A 20,889-nucleotide genomic window follows, 5' to 3' on the forward strand; every position below is an offset into this window, starting at 1 on the left:
TTAGATTTTGGGGTATATAAGACTTATCAAACTTTTTATTTAAATTTTTTTCTCTTCTCGATTCACCTCTTTGCTATTGATGCTAGATCCACTCCAATTTATAAAATATTGACAACTAGGCACATTATAATTCAGAAACAGCCAATATGTCCAATAAATTATTTATGCGTGAATAAGCCATCTATTATTTGCTCTGATGCCAACTAGCAGATGCACCGCCATTTAGAATGTGAGTGTCATATTCACTAAACTAGTCATACACCAACACAATACCTAGAATGTTGCTAAACTTACAGTTCTTTCTCATAAATTTCACATCTTCTATTATTTGTTTAGTTGCCTAATGTTGCTAAACTTACCGTTCTTTCTCATAAATTCCACATCTTCTATTATTTGCTTAGTTGCCAACTTAGGCATGTGCCCTAAATCTTCAAAATCATTGATGCATCTAGATTAGTCACTTGCAGCTTTGCAATTTCTTTTGCCACTAAAACATCTTTTCGCTTCTTCTTGTTGGCTTTGTTGCCAGCCGACACACATACTAGAATCTAAAAAATATTGACACGTTTTAGCATGAGGTGTCAGCTGCAATCTTGATAGCTTTCTATCAATTTTTCCTATAAACATCTTGTTTCACTTATGTTCTTCACTTACCCTAACCAGTAGGTGCACTGGAATTTAAAAACCATCGAGGCATTTGAATGAGCTACAACTTTGCAAAACTTCTTTCTCCCTAAAATATAATTTTTTTCTTTTTTATTATTCTCTTCACCGCAACTATGGCAAGCGTATTAGAATTTAAAAAATATTGACATGTCCACTGAATAGTCAATGAGAATGAGTTGCATACAGCTTTGCTAGCTTTACATTGTTTTTTTCGAATAGGTGTATTTTCTTCTCTTCTATTATTTGCTTCGCTGTAAATTTATTAATTGGCATGCTAGAATTCAAAACTGTTGATGCGTTCAGTAAAGTAAGCATGTACCTATGAGTCATCTACAACTTTGCTAAGCTTCCTTTTCCCTACAACCTCTCTCTCTCTCTCCTATTAACTCATACTAGAATTTGAAAAACTACACGGAAGCAGCCATGCACGAAGTGAGGCACCTACAACTTTAACAAACTTCCTATCTTTTATATAGAAACATTTTTCTCTCTTCTATTGTTTGATTTGTTGGAATTTGCTAAGCATGCTAGAATTCGAAAACCGTCAACACATATAGTGAAGCTGACATGAAAAAAGAGTCACCTACAACTTTGGTATTCTTTCTTTCCCCTAAAACATCTTTTCTCCTCTATGTTTCACTTTGCTACCAATTGCCAAAAGTACTAGAATTCGAAAAACATCAACACATCTACTAAAGTAGTCATGCACAAATGAGTTGCTACAACTTTGTTGAACTTTCCATTCTTTCTCCTCATAGATATCCTTTTCTCTTCTATTGTTCAGTTTACTAACAACTAGCAGATGCTCTAGAATTCGAAAACGGTAAAGGCATCTCGTGAAATAGAAGTGCTAGTCACCTACAACTTTCCTAAATTATATATTTTTCCCATAAACGTTCTTTTCTCCTCTATTATTTTATTGTTCCATCTGATAAGTGCATTGGAATTTGAAAATTGTTGATTCATCAATTACTTTGGTATTTTAATTTTTTTCCCTAAAACATATTTTCCCTTCTAGTGTGCGAATGAGTCGGTTGCAACTTTTGTAAACTTCCTATTTTTTTTACCACATAAGCACATTTTTCACTATACTGTTCACTTCATTGCTAGATGGCTGATACACTAGGATTTGAGAAAACCATTGACACATCCACTAAAGTAGTTGTGCATGAATGAGTCCTTGATAATGTTGATAAATTTCCTTCCTTTTCATTGCAAGAATCTTTTTCTCTTCTATTATTCACTTTGCTGCTAGCCAGCAAGTGCGCTATGATTTGAAAAGCATCGATACATCCAGAAAAAGCAATTGTGCACGAATGAGTATAACCTACACCTTTCACTAAACTTCCTAGTCCTTTTCTCCTAAAACATCATTTCCCCTTCTACTATTTGGTTTAGTGCCAACTGCCAATCACACTAGAATTCAATTTGTCGACGCATCTAGGGAAGAACAATCAGAAAAAGACGAATAAGAAAAGTTTTTTTGTGCATGAATAATGAGTGAGCCCAACTTTACTAGATATCATGCTTTTTCCATAAGCATATTTTCTCTTCTATTGTTTGCTTCACTACCAATCAACATACGCTCTATTATTCAAAAATCATTGATCACAAATAGCAAAGTAATGCATGTAAGTCACTTACAACTTTTCTGAACTTCCCCTTTTTCTCGTAAACACCTTTTCTTCTTTATGTTCACTTCTCTGCCAATTGGTAAGCACACTAGAATTCAAAAAACCGTAGATGCAGGGGTGGATCTACAGGGGCCGCTCTAGCCCCCCTACTGCCCAAGACCTCCATTGGAAGCAAAGGAAGAAGAGGAGGGGAAGAGAAGAGGAGGAAGAAGAAAACGAGGAACCAAGGATGTAGATAGAGGAGGAGGAAGAAGCAAGCCCCCCTCCCCCCCCCAACTAAGCTTGGACTTTGCCTCCGCCACTGCATAGATGCAATCAGTAAAGAGCAATCGTGCATGAATGAGTCACCTGCAACTTTGCTAGATTTTCCCGCCTTTTCGTACAAGTATATTTTTCCTTCTATTGTTCACTTCAATGCCAACCGACATGTGCACTAGAATTTGAATGCCTCAACACTCAACACATCCAAAGATGTAACCTTGCAAGGATGAGTCACTTTGTGGTGATCGTTTCCCTTTCCCCTCCTTTGGAAACAACTTTTCTCTTCTACTTTCCGCTTTTCGGTGAAGTAGTAGTACACTTCAAGAGTCATTGGCACATATGGAAGAGCAACCATGCATAATAAAGTCGTCTACAACTTTCGGCTTATAGAAGAACCAATATGGGTGTCAAATGCAAAATGGCAAGTGCACTAGACTCAACAGCACATTCTGGATTTAATGGGCCAGCCATGCAGGAATGAGCTACAGAGCTTTGTTGAATTTCTAGTTTGCTCCTGGAGGCACCTAGTTTTTTAGTTGATGCATCATGTCCTATGGCTCGATTAACTTCTTTCTTGCCAAATGCCAATATCTGGTTTCTCTCAATGCGATCATATCAAATCAAGTGCCGCTGCTAAGAGCCGACGGCACAACCTCTTGGCGTAAGAGTACCCTCAACTCAAGACCTCCTTCCGCTCGTTTCAACCTCAGCGCATTGCCAGGGCAGAGGGGGGCGCATTACTATTGGAGAAATGGACTCGGGTAAGGTTAATTGGTTGGAGCTGGACCCGTTTTTCAGAAGGGCATATACCGGAATAGGACGCATTGATGTTGCCGTAGTGGTCGCAAGGGTCGTGCGTCGGGTCAAAGCAAGTACACACCGTGCAATGCACTGCAAAGCCCGATCTCAAAGCCCCAGAGCACAGGACCACCGTGCCGTGCGTCGTCGACTCGACCTACCGTCCCGAGTCAGATCCACGTCGTGCAACTGCACGGGATTATCTCTTGCCTCCACTCCACGATAAGGAAGGCCGCTGTTGCCGCGTGCCGGACGTTCGCTTCCGGCATGAAATGGCAGATGCGATGCGCAACAATAATCGAGGCCCGCTTCCGACCCATCGTCCCAACGGATCATCGACAGGGCGACGAACTGCCCGCCGGCCGCTGCAGTGCATGGGTAACGATCACCGCTGCGTCTGGCATTGCTCGCAGACGTTGCTTCGAATTATCCTGCAAGATTTTCTTTTTAAATCGTCCCAGAAACTTGCAGACGAGCAGAAAACAATCTATCCATCCGCAACCACAAATGGAGAAGTTCAGAGGTAAACGTCTTGATGGATCATATTAGTATCTACTACGGTACAACATATCAGTTGATTCAGTTCGGATCAACGCAGCAACTGGGACAACAGAGTCAAAAGCTCAGGCAAAAGAAAAACATAGAGCCAGCCGGCATCCGTGTCTCGGCCGGCAGAGGGGCCGGAAGGAAGCCCGCCTGGAACAAAGCTACTGTAATTTACAGGTCGTCCGTGTGCGTCAGTCTCGCGGGGCAGCTTGGGCGCTCTTCAAAAATCGCCAGGCCACATGCGTGCACGCGCTCAGCACAAGTGAAGGATCAGGATCAGCTTGCCGCCACGGCGTCGGCCGCCAGAGGGCCGGAGCCCAGGAGCTGGCGGAGCCTGGGCGCGCCGTGCTCCATGCGCCGGCCGCCGCCGCCGCCTCTCGATGCACCCGCGCCGTCCATCATCGAGAGGAAGTTCTTGACGACGCGAGCCGGCGGTGGTGCGGCGGCTGTCTGCTGGTCTGCGGCCGCTTCTTGTTCTTCTTCTGATGCACTGTCCGCTAGCTTCTCCTGTGATGCGAGACGCGTTTCAGAAATGGAACGTGCTGAAAGGGAATCGAAATGTCGAGAAGAAGTTCGAGCAATTTTATATATGCTGTTAAGAGATGAAGTACCATCAGAGAGGAATTCTCCATTCTCAGCTTCTGGGAGCTTTCCGCTACCTTGCTAATCTCGCTTCGGAGGGATGCGTTTTCTGCGGTCAGTAGCTCTACTTTCCTAGCCAGTTCCTCAGTCTCAGCCTGAAATGATAGCAAAACCAACATGATCGATTGATCATTATGTTATGTAAGAGGTTTTTGAATTGAGCAATAAATGAAGAACTCTACAAACTGAATATGGTTGTTTTCCACTCAAGGGACGTGCCAAGAAACTTTTCTGAATTTAGAAATAGTTTTTGAAAGCATTAACAGCATGCATGACACGGCTGTCTTGTTTTACCTGCTTCCTCAGCCTTGAACGTCTAGCAGACTCCCTATTTGACTGCTTCCTCCTTTCACGCTTCGATTCCTTGTCATCCTGGTAACACAGCAAGAATGAATTCTAAGTTCTTAATTAAGCAATGCAAAGAATTCTTAATCCTACAAGTTAACCCATTCTGGTGACTCTTATGAATATTAATTCTATAGAACAGAACAGCAGTCTGGAAACCCTTTAATACACACTAGTGACATCTTTTCACAAGGTGGAGATGAGACATCAGAAATAAAGCTATCAAACACTGGCCACCATACAAGAAGGGGGAAAAGGAAAAGGAAAAGGGAAAGGAAAATTAATTGTCCACTCCAACTGCCACATCAAACGTACCTTAGCTTGCCATTCGGTTGACTGCGCACCACTAAATCTGAAATCACTACCAGTACTCACACATGGTTTGATTGCCGTATCTGTAATGCGCACGTTGGACAAAGTTGCTAATCTTCCAGGTTCTCCTGTTTTATCATTAGGCGCTGAAGCTCCACATGTTTCAGCACCTGAAGAAAAAGAAAATCAAGGCCTTTTGTCATATAAAACGTAACTGAACGATTCACTTTGATCAATAAATGAATTACAAAATAACAATAAAGAATTCCGGATTGCCTGACTGAAAAATACGACTGCCATGCATGTAAGACTATGTTTGATGATGATATAAAGGAGTAAATCAGTAGAGTACCTGATGTAGTCCTATCATCCAAGCTCCTTTTCTTGGGTGTTCCACTCATCTATACAATGAAAAAAAGATGCTTACACCATCAATATTTGCTCTCTAACTCAGAACATCATCACATGAAACATGGTTGACCACAGAACAGTACCTTATGGTTGTTTCTATCACTGGATCCTTCTAGGCTGTAATCCCCACTGCATTGGGAGCAGCAGATAGAAATGAACTCAGTTTCAGATAATGAATATGAAAGAAAAGTTCACTTGCTATTCATAGGAAAATATTTAGAAATATCATTTAACCACCTTGTTTTTTCACTGTTACCACTGCCACTCGACACAGCAGTTCCATCAATTTCCTTCAGTTTCTTATTCGAACTGTTGTCCTTGCTGTTCACAGACTTTGCTGGCTCTGCACTCAATGGGTTTACCATCTTGACACAACAAGAGATAAAACAATCAACAAAAGTAAAGAATAAGAAGGTAATACTTAAGTTTGATGACTAGATATAGGTGCACTGCAACTCCATACTTACTAGGGGCATGAAGGGATGCAGGAAACCACCAGCATGAGGATATATTGCACCATATGGTTTTCCAAATGAGGCTGGTGGCATATTCTGCAAAGGACGCTGGGAAAGGTTAGGGTTCTATAATATATCAAGATGTATATATAGCACCTGATGAATCAAGATTTATCTTAAAATACCTGTGGACCCCACATATAAGGTGGAGGGACATGACCAGATGCTATTCCAGGGCTAAAGAATGTTGGTGGGAAGACCCCTGGGCCATAATATGCCTGCACAGATGGTTCCATGGTTTAATCAGTTGCTCAGTAAGGAAGGAAAACTTATTTTCAACAATAAGAGCACACAGTCAATTGTAGGGCAGTTAACCTGCATAGTCGACCAATCAAGGCATGGATACATAGCTGGTTGATCCTGCAAAACAATCAGCAATTATTTAGACACCAAAACTTTAAGTGAGCCACCCCTTGTAGCTGGAGAAGTTCATTGAGAACATTATGCTTGATTGCTGTCGCATGTAAAACCTCCAAACTCCTTTGTGACTATGTAACACTGACACAGAAAAGAAAGAACATATAGCTACAAGACCAACCCTTGATATGATATTTACTACTAATAAATCTTTAGTGATACTTTTTTCTCATTTGCAGTCAATTCCCAACTTTATACATTAGATCGTTCTTTAGCCTTGTATAGGTTGCAAAATCAGTGCGAAATGCAACGATTAAACTATATTTGTATTTACCTTGGGTGGTGATGGTGCTTTTACTGAATTCTGAGTAACTACAGCTTCATCATGCCCCATGTTTGTTTTCTGTGAATAGCCTGCACATAATATGATATAAATGTGAGGTTATTTAAGAATATATCGTTTGAACAAATAAAAACCTCCAAAATTGATGCTTCATCATTCAATTAATAGTAATTCTCAGTAATCATGCATTTTTAGTTGTGATCTTCGCTCGATTATCCAACACATCGTTCCAGCTCAAAGTTCATTAAAAGAACCTACCTGTTACAGTAGCTTATCATATCGTGTCCATAATGGTTATATATGAACATATCAGAAATACACAATTAGTAGTTCATGTAACTTGTAGGTCCATGCATATCCCTGGTCCTTCCAGGTCAATCATCTTTGGAGTATGTGCAGGAGAATCACAGTTGTAAAATGTAACTGTATCCATTGGAGATTTGATCAGAATGATCCAGATGGCGGGGAACGTTTCAATCTACATGGTCACATGGATTCAAATCAGCCTGGGTGCCTGCCTCCAGATTTAGTGAAGGCTAGAGCTCTTGGACAATTTCCGCAAAACACAAATCATGTGTCCATGCTTTAATCAAAATGATCTACTTTTACGGGTGTAAGGCAAAAGGGGAAGAAATAGCCTAGATCATTAATTTAGCTCCCTGTTTACACCTGGACTCTGAAAATCCTTTTTACCCACTTCTCTGCAACACATGAAAACGAAAACAGAGCAACCAAGTATGATCTATATTCTATCAGATATTTTTACCTTGCACTTTTCACTATGACAGGACTCCTGAACAGTGGTAGAGGTTGACAAAGCCGTCCTACTACCGAGCTTTCGGTTGAGAAATCACATCTTTGCTCATGCTGTCGTCTAAGGTAGGGACAGAAAAAAACGCGAGGGTGGAAGTAACATCGGTTTGTTTCATCAGGCTGACAGGCTGAAGCGGCATCCTCTTAAAAAGGCTGAGCTACTGATACGAGTGCGCCAACTAATCGAACCATCGAAGACAACGACGACCAACATGCAAATCCTACACGCATCCACGCAAAATCCAGTGAAGAGCTGACTAGATCCGCCGAAAGTTTCATCTGTCCGACGCATAGTAGGCGAGATGACGCCGTGAGACGACAAGGGTAGCTCGTATGGACATCTTTTTTTTTTTAACAAGTGACATCGTTTCACATGCTTACATATAGCCATATACGAGTAATAGCTAACTTCCTGCCTGTCCGGATTAAAAATAAAATTAGAGATGCATGCTTGGTACGTATCGACACGCGATTTATCACAAGGATTTTGAACCAAAGGAAAAGAGAAACAGAAGGGAGAGGCGAATCATCTACTCCCCTAGCCCCTAGGCACCATCTCCTCACCGGCGAGCCGGCCAAGCCGAAGCATGTGGTGCAGTAGTAGAAGCACCAATACATGCTGCAACGCCACGACTACGCTTAGCCGCTTACGCTACAGGATCCGGACGTAACGCAGCGAAATTTCAGGGAACAAAGCCAGCGGCGGCGTGCTAGAGCATCCGCGACGCCAAGGTTGCAGCCGGCAGCTCCCATGGGCGGAGCGGCGGAGACAGCTGGACAGCGCATTGCGTGATAAAACGACTGAAGGTGCAGAGACGAGGTGGATCGAGCGTACCTGGACCGGTGGCCTCGCCGGGACGGTGTTGATGCCTCACGAGGATCGGCGGACGAGCCGGCGGGGGGAATTATGCGCCGCCGCGGGAGCCGGGGCTCGGAACTTCGGAAGGGAGAGGCAGCGAGCGAGGCGAGGTGAGGAGAAGAGGGGATGCGTATGCGTGCGGACGGGGGAGCGGGGGGCGTTTGATTTGAGACGGGAGAGCAGGCGAGGGAGAGGCGGCGGCGGGGGAAGAAGGCTGGAAGGGTGACTAGTCGCGAAAGGGGTTGCCACGTCACGGGGGCACGTGTCGGCGGCCTATACCTGGGGAGCGCGTGGCGGGCAGTTTGGCTGTAGGGCACATCGGGTGGTGCGCACGTCCGCATCGACCTTTGTGTTCCCGAGTTACTGGAGTGTCACGGTGAAAACAATTCGTGTAGAGATCGTATTGGTAAGCGTATTTTCCACAGTTCAAGTTTCACGGTATCCCTTCTGCACGTTTCCTGTGCTAATGACCTGTGGGCCCGTCCGGCACTAATGACGGGCAGTTCGAGCTGTTGGACGGGAAGTGGTGGTGGTGGTGGTGGAGTCGCCGAGTCGGGCACGGATGCAACGCAACGCGAGCTGCGTGGACCGGGTGGGTGAGCTGTGCGTCCGTGCCTGTACAGCCGGACCACGGGTGTGTGCGAGTGCGCGGGTTTTGTTTAGCTCCTCCCTCTCCGCGTCACGCCCCGCCGCGTGTCGCGCGCGCACGTGTCGGCTCGGGAGCCGCTCTACGCGTCCCGGCGGTTGCCTCCTTCGAGGGCCAGCTGGGTATCCCAGTCATGTGGGTGACGTGGTGGCTGCCGCCCTCGCGGGCCCCGCCGGGGCCGCAGGCCCGAGGGAGGAAGCTTCTCCACTCAGTACACGCACGCAGGAAAGCCCCGGCGCCGTGGCACCCCTGCCGCCGCTTTATTAGCGCCTGCGGATTTGGCATAAAGCTGACGCGTGGCCTGTTTACTTGCTTAAGATGATGGCACTAAAGCTGTCGAAACCTGAGGACAGAGGTAGGATGACTGGGGAGCACGACGTCGTTTGATTATAATCCATTAATCCATACTTGTGCGTTTAGCAGTAACCAATGAATAACTCTGCCAAAATATGTGACGTATCGCTGGCCCAAGCCGGCCCCGTCGCCGCTTGCAGGAGTTCCAAAAGGTCGATCGCTCAGCTCGTGTCATGGTCTCATGGAGTTTACTGGGGTCCGGGGTGTGATTGTTTCTGTCACGTTCACGTAAGATGGAGAAGTCAAGAGCTACTCCTGCTCCGGCTATCGGTCACCCACCCTATAATTCAAGGGCATAAAATGTACGGACCGCCACGGAGTAGATCGTCGACCGTAAGCAAAGCGTGGAATGTGTTGCTGCTCCAGTGCTCCACGTAAAGGAACACGACGAGACGTGGGCATCGAGGTTGCCGCGCGCCGGTGGCCATGTCCGTGCCCGTGCTCGCCCACGCGAGCTTTGCGTCGCGATCGGGCGCGGCTCTGCCTTACCGCCGCCGCCACGTAGCTCGCCACCCACATGCGTACGTGCTGCCTGTGGGTCCCGGGGGGGGGGGGGGGGGGGGGGGGCGTCCCGGAAATGTGGAGAGAGCCAATGGCAAGGTGCGCCAGCTCACGGGCATCCACGTTTCCCACGCAACTGGCCCCACCGAGCCACGGGCAGGGATTGGTGGGGGACCGCTTGCTCTCTCTCTCTCTTCGGCGGGCCCATCCATCCAGCATGATATGATCTGTGGTGGCAGACATGCAGTAGCTCCACGTTTTTCTTCATCAACCTTGCTCCAGTGTAGTAGTGTTTTCCAATCGAAGCGCCGTGTGGAGAACCGTGCGATCTGGGTAGAACGGTTCGGATCACCTTCGGCCACCAACTTTGTCGGGGGGTAATGGATCAATAATTTGCGGGCTTGCAGACCATGGGCTGGGCCAGAGAACAATATGGGCTGCTCCGTGGGCTGTGCCTGGACTGGCCCAGCTTAAGTCATTTTTTTTTCATATACTGGCTTAAGTCAGGTTTGAGCTAGGTCAACCATCATCCTTCATTTGTTATACTTTGTTCTGAAGCTTCTCAACAACGTGCATCTTCACTCTAAGTCTCTAACTGTATTTTTTCTTGTGAAAAATTCGAGTTTCACTGTCGACAAACGTATATATGAAACTTTTAAAACGGTGAAACTTGTGAGGTTTTCTACTTTATGTCTTTGGAAGAGAAGTACGAGAAATAGTGCCTTGACACGTGGTGCACCTCATTATTAAAAGAAAAATCTCTAGTGCCAACTCTTCCCTGATCGGCAAAATAGTGTTGCAATGCTTTTTTTACAGAACAATATCAATATAAACCATATACCTACTTCTGCAAATAAATGATGCCCAAGCATAAAATTTTTTGTATGCAAACAGAGATAATCCTCTGATCGGAAACGTCATATATTTCCTGACTGAAGGGAGTATGTGTTTTGAATGGCTGTTTTGTTATGCAATACACCATTTCGAAGGATATTTCCATTAGTTAGTTTAATCGATGAGTACACGCCTTCAAACTGTGAAGAATTTTTCAAGTTAATATGAACTCCCTCGGTTCGAAATTATATATATAGATTGTTTTGACGTTTCTAGATTCATAGCTTTTGCGATGCATTTATAAATATACTATGTCTAAATACATAATAAAAGTTATGAATTTAAAATGCTAAAACGATCTATAATTTTGGGGATGGATGGAGTATCTTCTAAGCTTCATATATCATATATGATAGAACTCATTTAAGTTGGCTATTTTAACGTGGAGAACTTTGTCGATCGTAGAGAACATCACGGAAGCATGTCTTTGTGTAGTTAGGACATCGAATGCCCACCTCCCGGTTAAAAGTAAAGTAGTAATCAGTTTTGTTGCACCTGACTCATTTTGACTATATATGCATACCCTTTTAACCAGATACTTATTCATCTAAAGCAACTTAATGATGTACTATATGTTGCTGCATGCATGCCGAACATAGCGCGCCCCATCATTTGGCTCCAACTTTGTCTGCAGTCAACTCAAGAGGAAGTACTGTCGTTGTCCATCTCAGGATTTGTCAATGGCTTCCTGCCTTGACCGATTCTCCAGTGCTTTGACATAACCGAGTGCAGCTTGAGTTATCCACCCACTCTCAGCCTCAAATTCTCAATACACGCAACTGGCTAATTAAGCTCCGTTATTGCGCAAAAGATCCACGAAAACGAGGGGGGGTGGGGGGGGGGGGGGGGACGCGACTCTCTCTCTCTCTCATAAGCAAATCTGCTGTCAGACAACGACTGAAAGCAAAGATGCAGATCACGGATCCATGGACCGGGTTCACGAAATGATGGCAGCGCATACAGACAGGCAGCGGCAACCACGGGAGCCAACCCGATCACGTTGCTCCCGCGGCTAGACTAGCCCCACGACCTTTCCACCTTGACCATTCCCGTGGACTCCCGATTGCCCTCCCCTCCCTGCCCCGCTCCAGCGTTCCCACACCCCACCGTCGCCGGAGCGAGCAGAGCAGCCGGAGGGCCCCGTCGGATCCGCCGCCGCCAAGATGAACGACGCCGATGTCTCCAAGCAGATCCAGCAGATGGTGCGGTTCATCCGCCAGGAGGCTGAGGAGAAGGCCAGCGAGATCTCCGTCTCCGCCGAGGAGGTCAGCTTCTTTTTTCTCCGCTTCCCCTGCCTCCTTGGAGTTTCTAGAAGCTTCCCGATGCGCGCCTCTGTACTTCTAGCCGCCCGATCTGGTCGGCGCGCTCCGTGATCCCGAAGCATCTGGGACTGGGAGCGGCCGCCTAGCTTTGTAACCGCTTGGGGTTTCGCTTTTTGAGAGCGAGATCTGCAGCCGAAGCGACGAAGATCCCCAGTTCCGAGGGTAGATCAAGGAGCGTTTTGGATTTTGGTTACGTTGCTTCAAGGCTTTGAGATCGTGCCCGATCACTGTGGGTGAACATTCAGGAAACCTCTAGATCGCGGAGATTTTGTGCTTCCAAGCTTTGGAAGTGCGCTACGCGGTCAATTCATGCCATTCTCATTCTACTGACTTGAATTCGAAGGCTACGATATGACTGTAGCCAGATCGCAATGCGGGTATACGAACATTCTAGCTCAGAGGTTGATTCACAGGCTTCTAGATGGTTCTTGAAGCAAAATTGGTAGCTTAAACTGAGTCGCTTCATTTATCGTCTAGATTAATTCTACGAGTTAGGCTTCGAAGGGATTTTTTTTTCTAGAAAAAGGAAATCATTCCGGCCTCTGCAACTGCACACAGCCAATTTTTACATAATATTCAGCCAATAAGCTGATCACAAAGAGAAGCGAACGAGCTCGCATATAGAAGGAAACTACAAACAAAGTCTATTATTACTTCTCCATCCGTTCTTGGCGAAGATATCCAAAGCGACTATCTCCAATGCTTTGCTTGCCGAACGTACAGTTTCCTTTGCTCCCTCACGCTGTAGCAAGGACCAGAATTGTAGCCAATATGCCCCTCTGAACACTGCCTGCATAAAAGAAGTGTATCTTTTTTCCTCAAAAACCACTTCATTACGAGTACGCCAAATTGCCCATATAAGAGCTGCGACCCCGACAAAGATTAATCTTCTTTCTTCAATTCCTATGCCTGTTAGCCAATTACCAAGCATATGTGTTAAAGATCTTGGCGGTGTTAACCCAGTAGGTATCTGGACCACCCTCCAAATATTTTTAGATGCTGGCAATCAAAGAATAAATGTTTAATTGTTTCATTAGAATTACAGAAACAATATTTTTGACTCCCAGTCCAGTTTCTTTTTGCTAGATTATCCTTTGTTAATATCACGCCTCGCTGGAGGTACCAAAGAAATTCTTAATTTTCAAAGGAATCTTTAGCTTCCAAATAAATTTATTTGTAAAAGGAGAACCCTGGTTTATCAGATATTGATACATAGACTGGACTGAAAAATGACCCAGTTTATGCAAGCCCTAGGTAAATTTGTCGCTCCCATTTGAAAACTGGGAAGTGGCTAGTTTAGCTACTAGGCTAGTCCAAGCTGATAGTCTATCCCCATTAAAGCCTCTTCTAAAAGATATATTCAAAGGCGTTTGATTCATGACATTTGCAACAGTAGCATGAGGATAATTGACTATGTTATATAGGCAGGGGTATTGTTCTTTAAGTGTTTTAGACTCCAACCAAGTGTCCTCCCAAAATCTGGTTTGTGAGCCATCTCTTACTTGGAAGGTCCCACATCCCAAAAAATCCTCCCTGGCTTTTAATAGACCCTTCATAAAATGTGAGTCTCCAGGTTTAATTTGGACCTGAAATAAACACTTTGAACTTAGATATTTGTTTCTAAGTAAGGTCTGCCAGGTGCCTTCTTCATTGAGTAATTTAAAAAGCCATTTGCTGAGTAGGCATTTGTTCTTGATCCAGAGATCTGTCATTCCCAGACCCCCTTGATCTTTAGGATGACACAGGATATCCCACTTGGCAAGGCGATATTTTTGTTTATCATTGTTGCCTTGCCAAAAGAACTTGGACCTATTGGAATTCAGTCTTTGAAGAACCCCCTTCGGAATTTCAAAGAAAGGCATCATGAACATCGGAAGGCTACTTAGGACTGAATTCAATAAAATCAGTCTACCCCCGTAAGATAAGTGTTTGGCCTTCCAAGTACTTAATTTCCGTTTGAATCTATCCTCGATTGCACTCCAATCCGCATTGCGGAGTTTACGGTGATGCATCGGGATCCCTAAGTACCTGAAAGGGTATGATCCAATATCACAGCCAAATAGTTCCATGTACTCTCGTTCATAAGATTTAGCATCCCATAGCAGAAAATCTCACTTTTGTGAAAATTGATTTTCAGCCCTGATAGTTGCTCAAAGACACAGAGCAGCAATTTCATATTTTTCGCTTGCTTTAAATCATGGTCCATGAATAAAATTGTATCATCCGCATATTGCAAAATAGATAATCCATCATCCACCAGGTGGGGTATAACCCCTTTAATTTGGCCATCATCCTTTGCCCTCTTAATCAAAACAGAGAGCATGTCTGCCACAATATTAAAAAGAATAGGTGACATGGGATCCCCTTGCCTAAGGCCTTTTTTTGTTTGGAAGGCTTCGAAGGGAATGGCTTGTCTATTTCATGCTTGGAAGCTCCATTTGTCTTCTGTCCAGGTTCTAGGAGTCAGGCTTTAAACAACTTCCTGAAAATAAGAGAGGAACCCTTGATATCAAAAATTCCAGACAACTAATTACGAATTCTGTATGTTGACTTGTTGAGTACCTAATTACATATGCCACTATCCATGTATCTAAGGTTCCTTTTGGTTTCTAGCTGTAGTGCAAAATGGCCATTTAAGTACACTGTACTGGAAGATGGAATGCGGTAGATACTAACTTTCGTTGCTAACTAGATGAATTGCTAGTGTGCTAGACACTGGGCAACAGATTTACTCATTGCAGGGTTTCTACGTGACTATGTGTTGCGCACGTTTTTGTGTAACCCTGTTTGTCTTTGATGACGACTTGTGAACAAAGAGGCATGTTGATTGAATTCAATGTAGGAGCATCTGCTTGCATGTTAATTTACCAATTTTCGTACAGTGTAGTACAATATGCTGAACCATTCTACCAACCTGCAATGTTAGAATGGTTCCAAGTGTCATGAAATATGTTATTACTAAAACCTTATTTTATTTGACGACCAGAATCCATTCTGTTAAGCTTTCAAAAGCTTGACCTGCATGAAAATCACATTACTAGATGTCTAGACCTATCTTTTAGACATGATTCCGTAAAGATACATTTTATCTATATATTGGCATGAAGTTACAAAGTAGCTGCACACTTTAATCTTGGAGATCGTAAAAAGTTAACAACATAATAGGAGGTACTTCATATGCTATATTTGGGTCGATGCGGCAGGAGCAGTGTGCTCCATGGGTATGCATGCACTGAGGGAATGTTTGACTTCGTGAAGCAAGTCATGTTGATGTATCTGAGCCATGTATTGAGTGGTTCACACCATATATGCTTGTTTTCTTTTCCATTTTCATCCCATTATTTCAGATGTTTATGCGTTTGGATGAAAATTGAATGAGTTAATTGTATACAATCTTCATTATACTAAGTCAATAAAGAGTGGCATAGATTTAGGTTTCATCAAAATAGCAGTATCCTCTGCATCCAAATTCATCTTTATGCACATGTGAAAGGTTATTGTTGTGCATGCGGTGTCTGAAACCGATCAGGAGTCAGTATTCAATTTGAAACACTTGTTTCATATTTGAAGAGTGCGCACAAATTCATGTTTGTATCTAGCTTGAGATAGATGGATTGAAATGTGGTTTGTACAGGCATTTGATTCAAGACAATTTTAGTTCTTTTTTCTTCTTTCTATGGGTGTGATTATTTATTGCCTTTTTTTTCCTATCTGATTTAAAGACTGTATTGTACACAGAGTCATGTTAGTATCTAGCTCAAGATAGATAAATTCAAATATTACTAGATCAAATATTTGATTAGGGAGACGATTTCACACCTCTTCTTGTGTGCGTGCTTATTAATTTCCTTTAATGTGCCCTCAATTCTCTTTGCTCTGCTAGAAGTTCTTTAGGCATTTCAAATTGTAGATCGGCATGCTTAACTTATTTGTTCATAAACTTGGCAGGAATTCAACATCGAGAAGTTGCAGCTTGTTGAAGCTGAGAAGAAGAAGATCAGGCAAGAGTATGAACGAAAAGAGAAGCAGGTTGAAGTACGGAAGAAAATGTAAGACTTCACTTCCTTGAACCCATTCACCTCTTCAATAAACAGTAGGCGCTATGGAATATGATGCCATGGAATAAACAGTAGGCGTTTCATGTTGAGAATGTTCACATGTGTCACGCTACACTAACACCACAACATGTCATTGAGCTGGACTTACACCAGAGCTGCATTGTATTATCGCTCAAATGAATGTAATAAAAAGTAACTGCAGACTGCTGCAACTTTACTAGGGGTGGGAAAAAATAAACTGAAACTGAGCACCGAACACCGAAGCAGAACCAAACCACTATAACCTGTTTCTGTGTTTTTTCCCTGTTTGGTGTTAGGCCTGGTTGTTATTTTTTTTGTCTGTTTGGTGTTCGATCTAAATTGATTAGTTCTGTGGTCTCCCAAACTGTCCCACTGAACTAACTGACCCACACAACAACCAGATCACTACCACCTGACCTGCAGGTTGAGGCCCAATGCCCATTTGTTGCAGTCTGTTGCCATTGCCTGATGACCCCATGCCAATGTTTCTTTCCCCTAGCATCTTCTCTTATTTCTTTCTTCTCACATCTCTCGTTCTCGCTCAAGAAGAAAGGCAAGCAATGCCATGGAAATGGCATCCGCAAAACAAGTGTTGACAAAAATCGATTTTAAGTTTATAACCTTCAAGCTTGGCACGTCCCTCTCTCTTCTTCTATCTTGCTATACCTTTCCCTCTCTCTTGTACGCCCCTTGGTCCAAGCTGCCTCGAGGACAGGGAATGGGGATCTTGAAGGAGGTGCGAGAGGGCTGCAGGGGTGATCCTACCAGTTCAGATCCAGTTGAGGTGGATTGTGGGATGTATTATTTGGGTGAGGCATCTGTGTTAAATCAACTTAATTTTGTTTTGCAGTGAATAATTTGGTGAACAAGAAACCAAACCAAGATATTGCAGTTCTGTAAATTTCAGAAACCAAAATTGCTGTTCTCTGTTTGGTTTTCAAATGTCAGGAACCGGACTTTCGGAAAGCTGAATTAACCAAACTGATATAACCGAATGAACCGAATGCCCACTCTTACAGCCCTATTCTACAGTTATATTGCAGTCATCACTTGTTCACTGCATGCAAATTCTGAGATGGTGTGTTTTGTGGTCAGATTGAAGTCCAGTATTCTATGCTGCCGCACAGCTTCGATGCAAAATATTTAATACTTCCACCAATCGCAAATAGAAGTCAATTAGGACATATAAACATGTTCTACAACATGACATTTTTGCTAGCGATGTCTATACAAACATTTTTTTAAAAAAATGAAGGGAGCTGTATTTTTATGTATTTTTTTTGCAATTGGAGGATGCAGGAAGTAGACAAGTTCGGTGAATATTGTATTTTGGAATGTTGTAAGAGTTACTAGATGTTATACGGGGAGGAGGCTTGAGCATGATGACAAATAAGTTAAAAGAATATGCTAAGGAAGAAATGCAGCTCTCGTAACGCTGTAAAACATACACAATAAATCACAGGAAACTTAGTATGTCTCATGGGAAAAGGAGGAACTCCTGCCACAGTAAATACGAAACAAAAGTAATAGAATATTGACTTATAGTGGCATCTTAGTTTACATATAAGATGAGCTGTAGAATGGAATTATTATTAGAAGTTTACTTTTCATGGATACATGTGCATTTGAGGTTTATCATATCCATAGCATTGTAATGAAAATACCAGTACATTCTTTTTAAGTACAAAACATGCCATAATATTTGCTTTGCTTTTTAGACATGCCATTATGTCATTTTGAATAAATCTTTAGGACTTTTCAAACTTGTTATCTGACAAGGTTCTGTTTGCTCTTTATCAGTGAGTACTCTATGCAGTTGAATGCGTCTCGCATCAAAGTTCTTCAAGCTCAGGATGATCTAGTTAACAAAATGAAAGAGGATGCCATGAAGGAACTCCTTCGCGTCAGCGACAACCACCATGAATACAAGAACCTTTTGAAAGATCTAATTGTTCAGGTTTGGACAAATACAACATCCACAATTCTATTTCCTTTTCTGTTAAATAAAATTTCAAAACGGCAATATCTAAAGTTGGTAAACAAAATGGCATATTTTTGCTCTAATCGTAAATAGCAACAAAGGCAAACTGGAGCACTCCATGCTGTTTGGCATTTTTTATTCTAGACTTGGTTGATCTGAATTGATTCAAATGTTCATAGGGCCAAATATGCTATGTGCTGTTTCAGGATTTTCTGCGTGCTGCTTCTGTTATTGTCAAACATCAATTAGTTGTTTTGTTTCATCAAATGCAGGGCTTGCTCCGGTTGAAAGAGCCAGCTGTATTGCTCCGTTGCCGTAAAGAAGACCACCATCACGTGGAATCAGTACTGCATTCGGCAAAGCATGAGTATGCATCAAAAGCAGATGTCCATCAGCCAGAGATACATGTTGACCATGATGTGTACCTGCCACCTGCCCCAAGCCATCATGACGCTCATGGACAATTTTGGTAATGTTTGCCATGCCACAAGTTATTTGTTTAGAGACTCTAGTATTATTTGATTGCTCCCGGTTGCCTGTATCTGCTGCATTTTGACATGCTACAATATGTATTTTGCTCATCAGTTTGTGGTAGAATTAGCAAATAGTTGTACACCAAGCCTTGAATTGACATAAGACTAAGCTTAAATCTGGTATTGTTTTTATGCTGCTGGCTATTATACTGTGAAGTCTGTGATGTATCCTATTTGCCATGGTATGGCACAAGACTATGCTGATGTGCCCTGCATTAAGACATCTATTTTGGTAGGGTAATTGAACATGAACAAGTGCAATTTTTTCCTGCCCAGTGACATGATCACAGCAGACCTTTTGTTGCAGACGAAAAATCCATCTTTTATGTGCTTAAAGATACATCTACGACAGTATTGCTCATAGATCTATAACAGAATTATAGTTGCCCAATAGCATGATCTATCTATGTATCTTCATTAGATGTGGATTGCAGCTGTAGTTCTGATTACATATGGTTTGTTTACAATAGTTTGTGGATAGCTTCTTGACCGTCATTCCAATATTCTCCTAAAAGTATCTGTTTATTCAGCTATGGAGGTGTTGTCCTGGCTTCTCGAGATGGAAAGATTGTGTACGAGAGTACTCTTGATGCAAGACTTGAAGTTGTTTTCCGCAAGAAATTGCCAGAGGTACCTTTGCCCATCTCATTTTCTCAATTTACGATGTGACAACAAACCTTTTGAGTTCGGATCATGTGCAGTTGTCTTTCTTTGAAATAAAAGAAGATAGTAAGTTTACAGCTTTGTGCATTATTCATCACTTTCACTGCTCGTCTCATTTTTGGGAGTATTCTGAGTAAAGGGATTTCAGTTTGATATCACTGCGAACTGCATTGTTTTTCATTTTTCATCATCTTGTATGAACACCACAAACATTACATTATCATGAAATCTTGCCACAACCAAGTTAACTCAATCCCCTGTCCATGCAGATCCGGAAGCTTCTTTTTGGCCAGAACGCAGCCTAATCGACTGATCCGCCGATGGTACAGCTGCTTCTATGTAATGGCTGCTGGTTCCGCCCCTGCAGCCGTAAGGAACTCCGCCTGTTTTTGCCAAATTGATTGTTTAAAGTATTCATCCCCTATGTATAAACTACCTATTTGTTCATTATTATCGCCGAGCACCGACTGTTTGCACTCTGTTTGCTCCGAGGAATAAGAATAAAGCACCGCTAGACTTTCCACTGCGAAGCTGAATAAATTTTGTAAATTCATTTGTCGTGCTGAACAGCTGAACTGTCCGTTTCGGGCCTGTCGATCTGTATATGCCGGATTGGGTTACTGTGGAAAACGTTTTTAGTGCATCTCCTGTGATGTTTCAACATTTGCTCCGCCTTCTTCTTTTTTTAAAAAAAAAACATTTGCTCTGCGCTTTTGAGCAGAAGGCCTGCTGCAATTTCGATTACCCCATTCTGCGCATAGATGTAGTTAATTATTTCCCCCCTCCTCCCTATTGCATGTGGGGTAAGATTTCATGGATCAAAGTAAGGACAGGTTACAGTCTTGGAGCACTGATGAGGAAAACCAGCCAACCATACCGCCGAATTCCTGACACGAGGAGCATGAGCATGCACTACCTTATCTGACCTCTCCCAACGACGAGTAGCGATTTGAATCTTGAATAAACGCGGCAGAGTGGTTATTTCTCTTCTGTGGAGAGACATCAACCAACACAAATGAAGTTTCACGGGCGTTCAAGTAGGAGTATGCACGATTGCAAACAGGCCTTTGTCAGAGCTAGTGACATGCACAACTCCTCGTGTTTATGCAAAACTCCAGAAAAGTATTCCTTGTCGTCCACCCCTTTGTCAGCTTTGAGTTCAGAATTGCGTTGAAGCTTCAAAGAGAAGTAGCGTTTCGTGAATCCTGTGAGAATTGGCGGTCTGCAGCTGAATATCTGCACCTGAACACTACTTGCTTGTGCTGTGTTTTGTTGTCACCGCGGCTATCTACGAACGGTGAGCTCTGCTTGACTGAATGCATCTCCAGCGACTAACGGCGTTGCATCTGATCTAAAGCTACTGGCACCTGTGTCCAGAAAATCAGATGGTAGTTTTTTTCCGTCTTTTTAAAAT

The 20,889-nt window shown here is 43.2% G+C and overlaps 2 protein-coding genes across 3 annotated transcripts; one reads left to right on the forward strand and one right to left on the reverse strand.

The window, feature by feature from the left end:
* Positions 1 to 3,821: 3,821 nt before the first annotated feature.
* On the reverse strand, positions 3,822 to 8,696 carry LOC101779496 (G-box-binding factor 3). 2 transcript variants are annotated; one of them, XM_004969309.4, is made up of 12 exons: positions 8,479 to 8,696; positions 6,822 to 6,901; positions 6,446 to 6,490; positions 6,256 to 6,348; positions 6,083 to 6,166; positions 5,853 to 5,980; positions 5,699 to 5,744; positions 5,557 to 5,605; positions 5,208 to 5,374; positions 4,842 to 4,919; positions 4,517 to 4,642; positions 3,822 to 4,412 (listed from the first exon to the last, which is right to left on the reverse strand). In XM_004969309.4, exons 2-12 carry the CDS (start codon positions 6,879 to 6,881, stop codon positions 4,182 to 4,184), a joined length of 1,107 nt encoding a protein of 368 aa, XP_004969366.1. In that variant the 5' UTR covers positions 6,882 to 6,901; positions 8,479 to 8,696; the 3' UTR covers positions 3,822 to 4,181. The 2 variants fall into 2 exon arrangements, with proteins under 2 accessions (XP_004969366.1, XP_022682183.1); XM_022826448.1 differs by lacking the exon at positions 8,479 to 8,696 and adding an exon at positions 7,089 to 7,573.
* Positions 8,697 to 11,910: 3,214 nt separating this feature from the next.
* Positions 11,911 to 20,118, forward strand: LOC101779887 (V-type proton ATPase subunit E). Its single transcript, XM_004969310.4, has 6 exons — positions 11,911 to 12,162; positions 16,168 to 16,268; positions 18,099 to 18,255; positions 18,552 to 18,748; positions 19,343 to 19,442; positions 19,745 to 20,118. Exons 1-6 carry the CDS (start codon positions 12,061 to 12,063, stop codon positions 19,778 to 19,780), a joined length of 693 nt encoding a protein of 230 aa, XP_004969367.1. The 5' UTR covers positions 11,911 to 12,060; the 3' UTR covers positions 19,781 to 20,118.
* Positions 20,119 to 20,889: the final 771 nt, after the last annotated feature.

The sequence above is a fragment of the Setaria italica genome, chromosome V (assembly GCF_000263155.2).
Source record: "Setaria italica strain Yugu1 chromosome V, Setaria_italica_v2.0, whole genome shotgun sequence".
NCBI classification, from domain to species: domain Eukaryota; kingdom Viridiplantae; phylum Streptophyta; class Magnoliopsida; order Poales; family Poaceae; genus Setaria; species Setaria italica.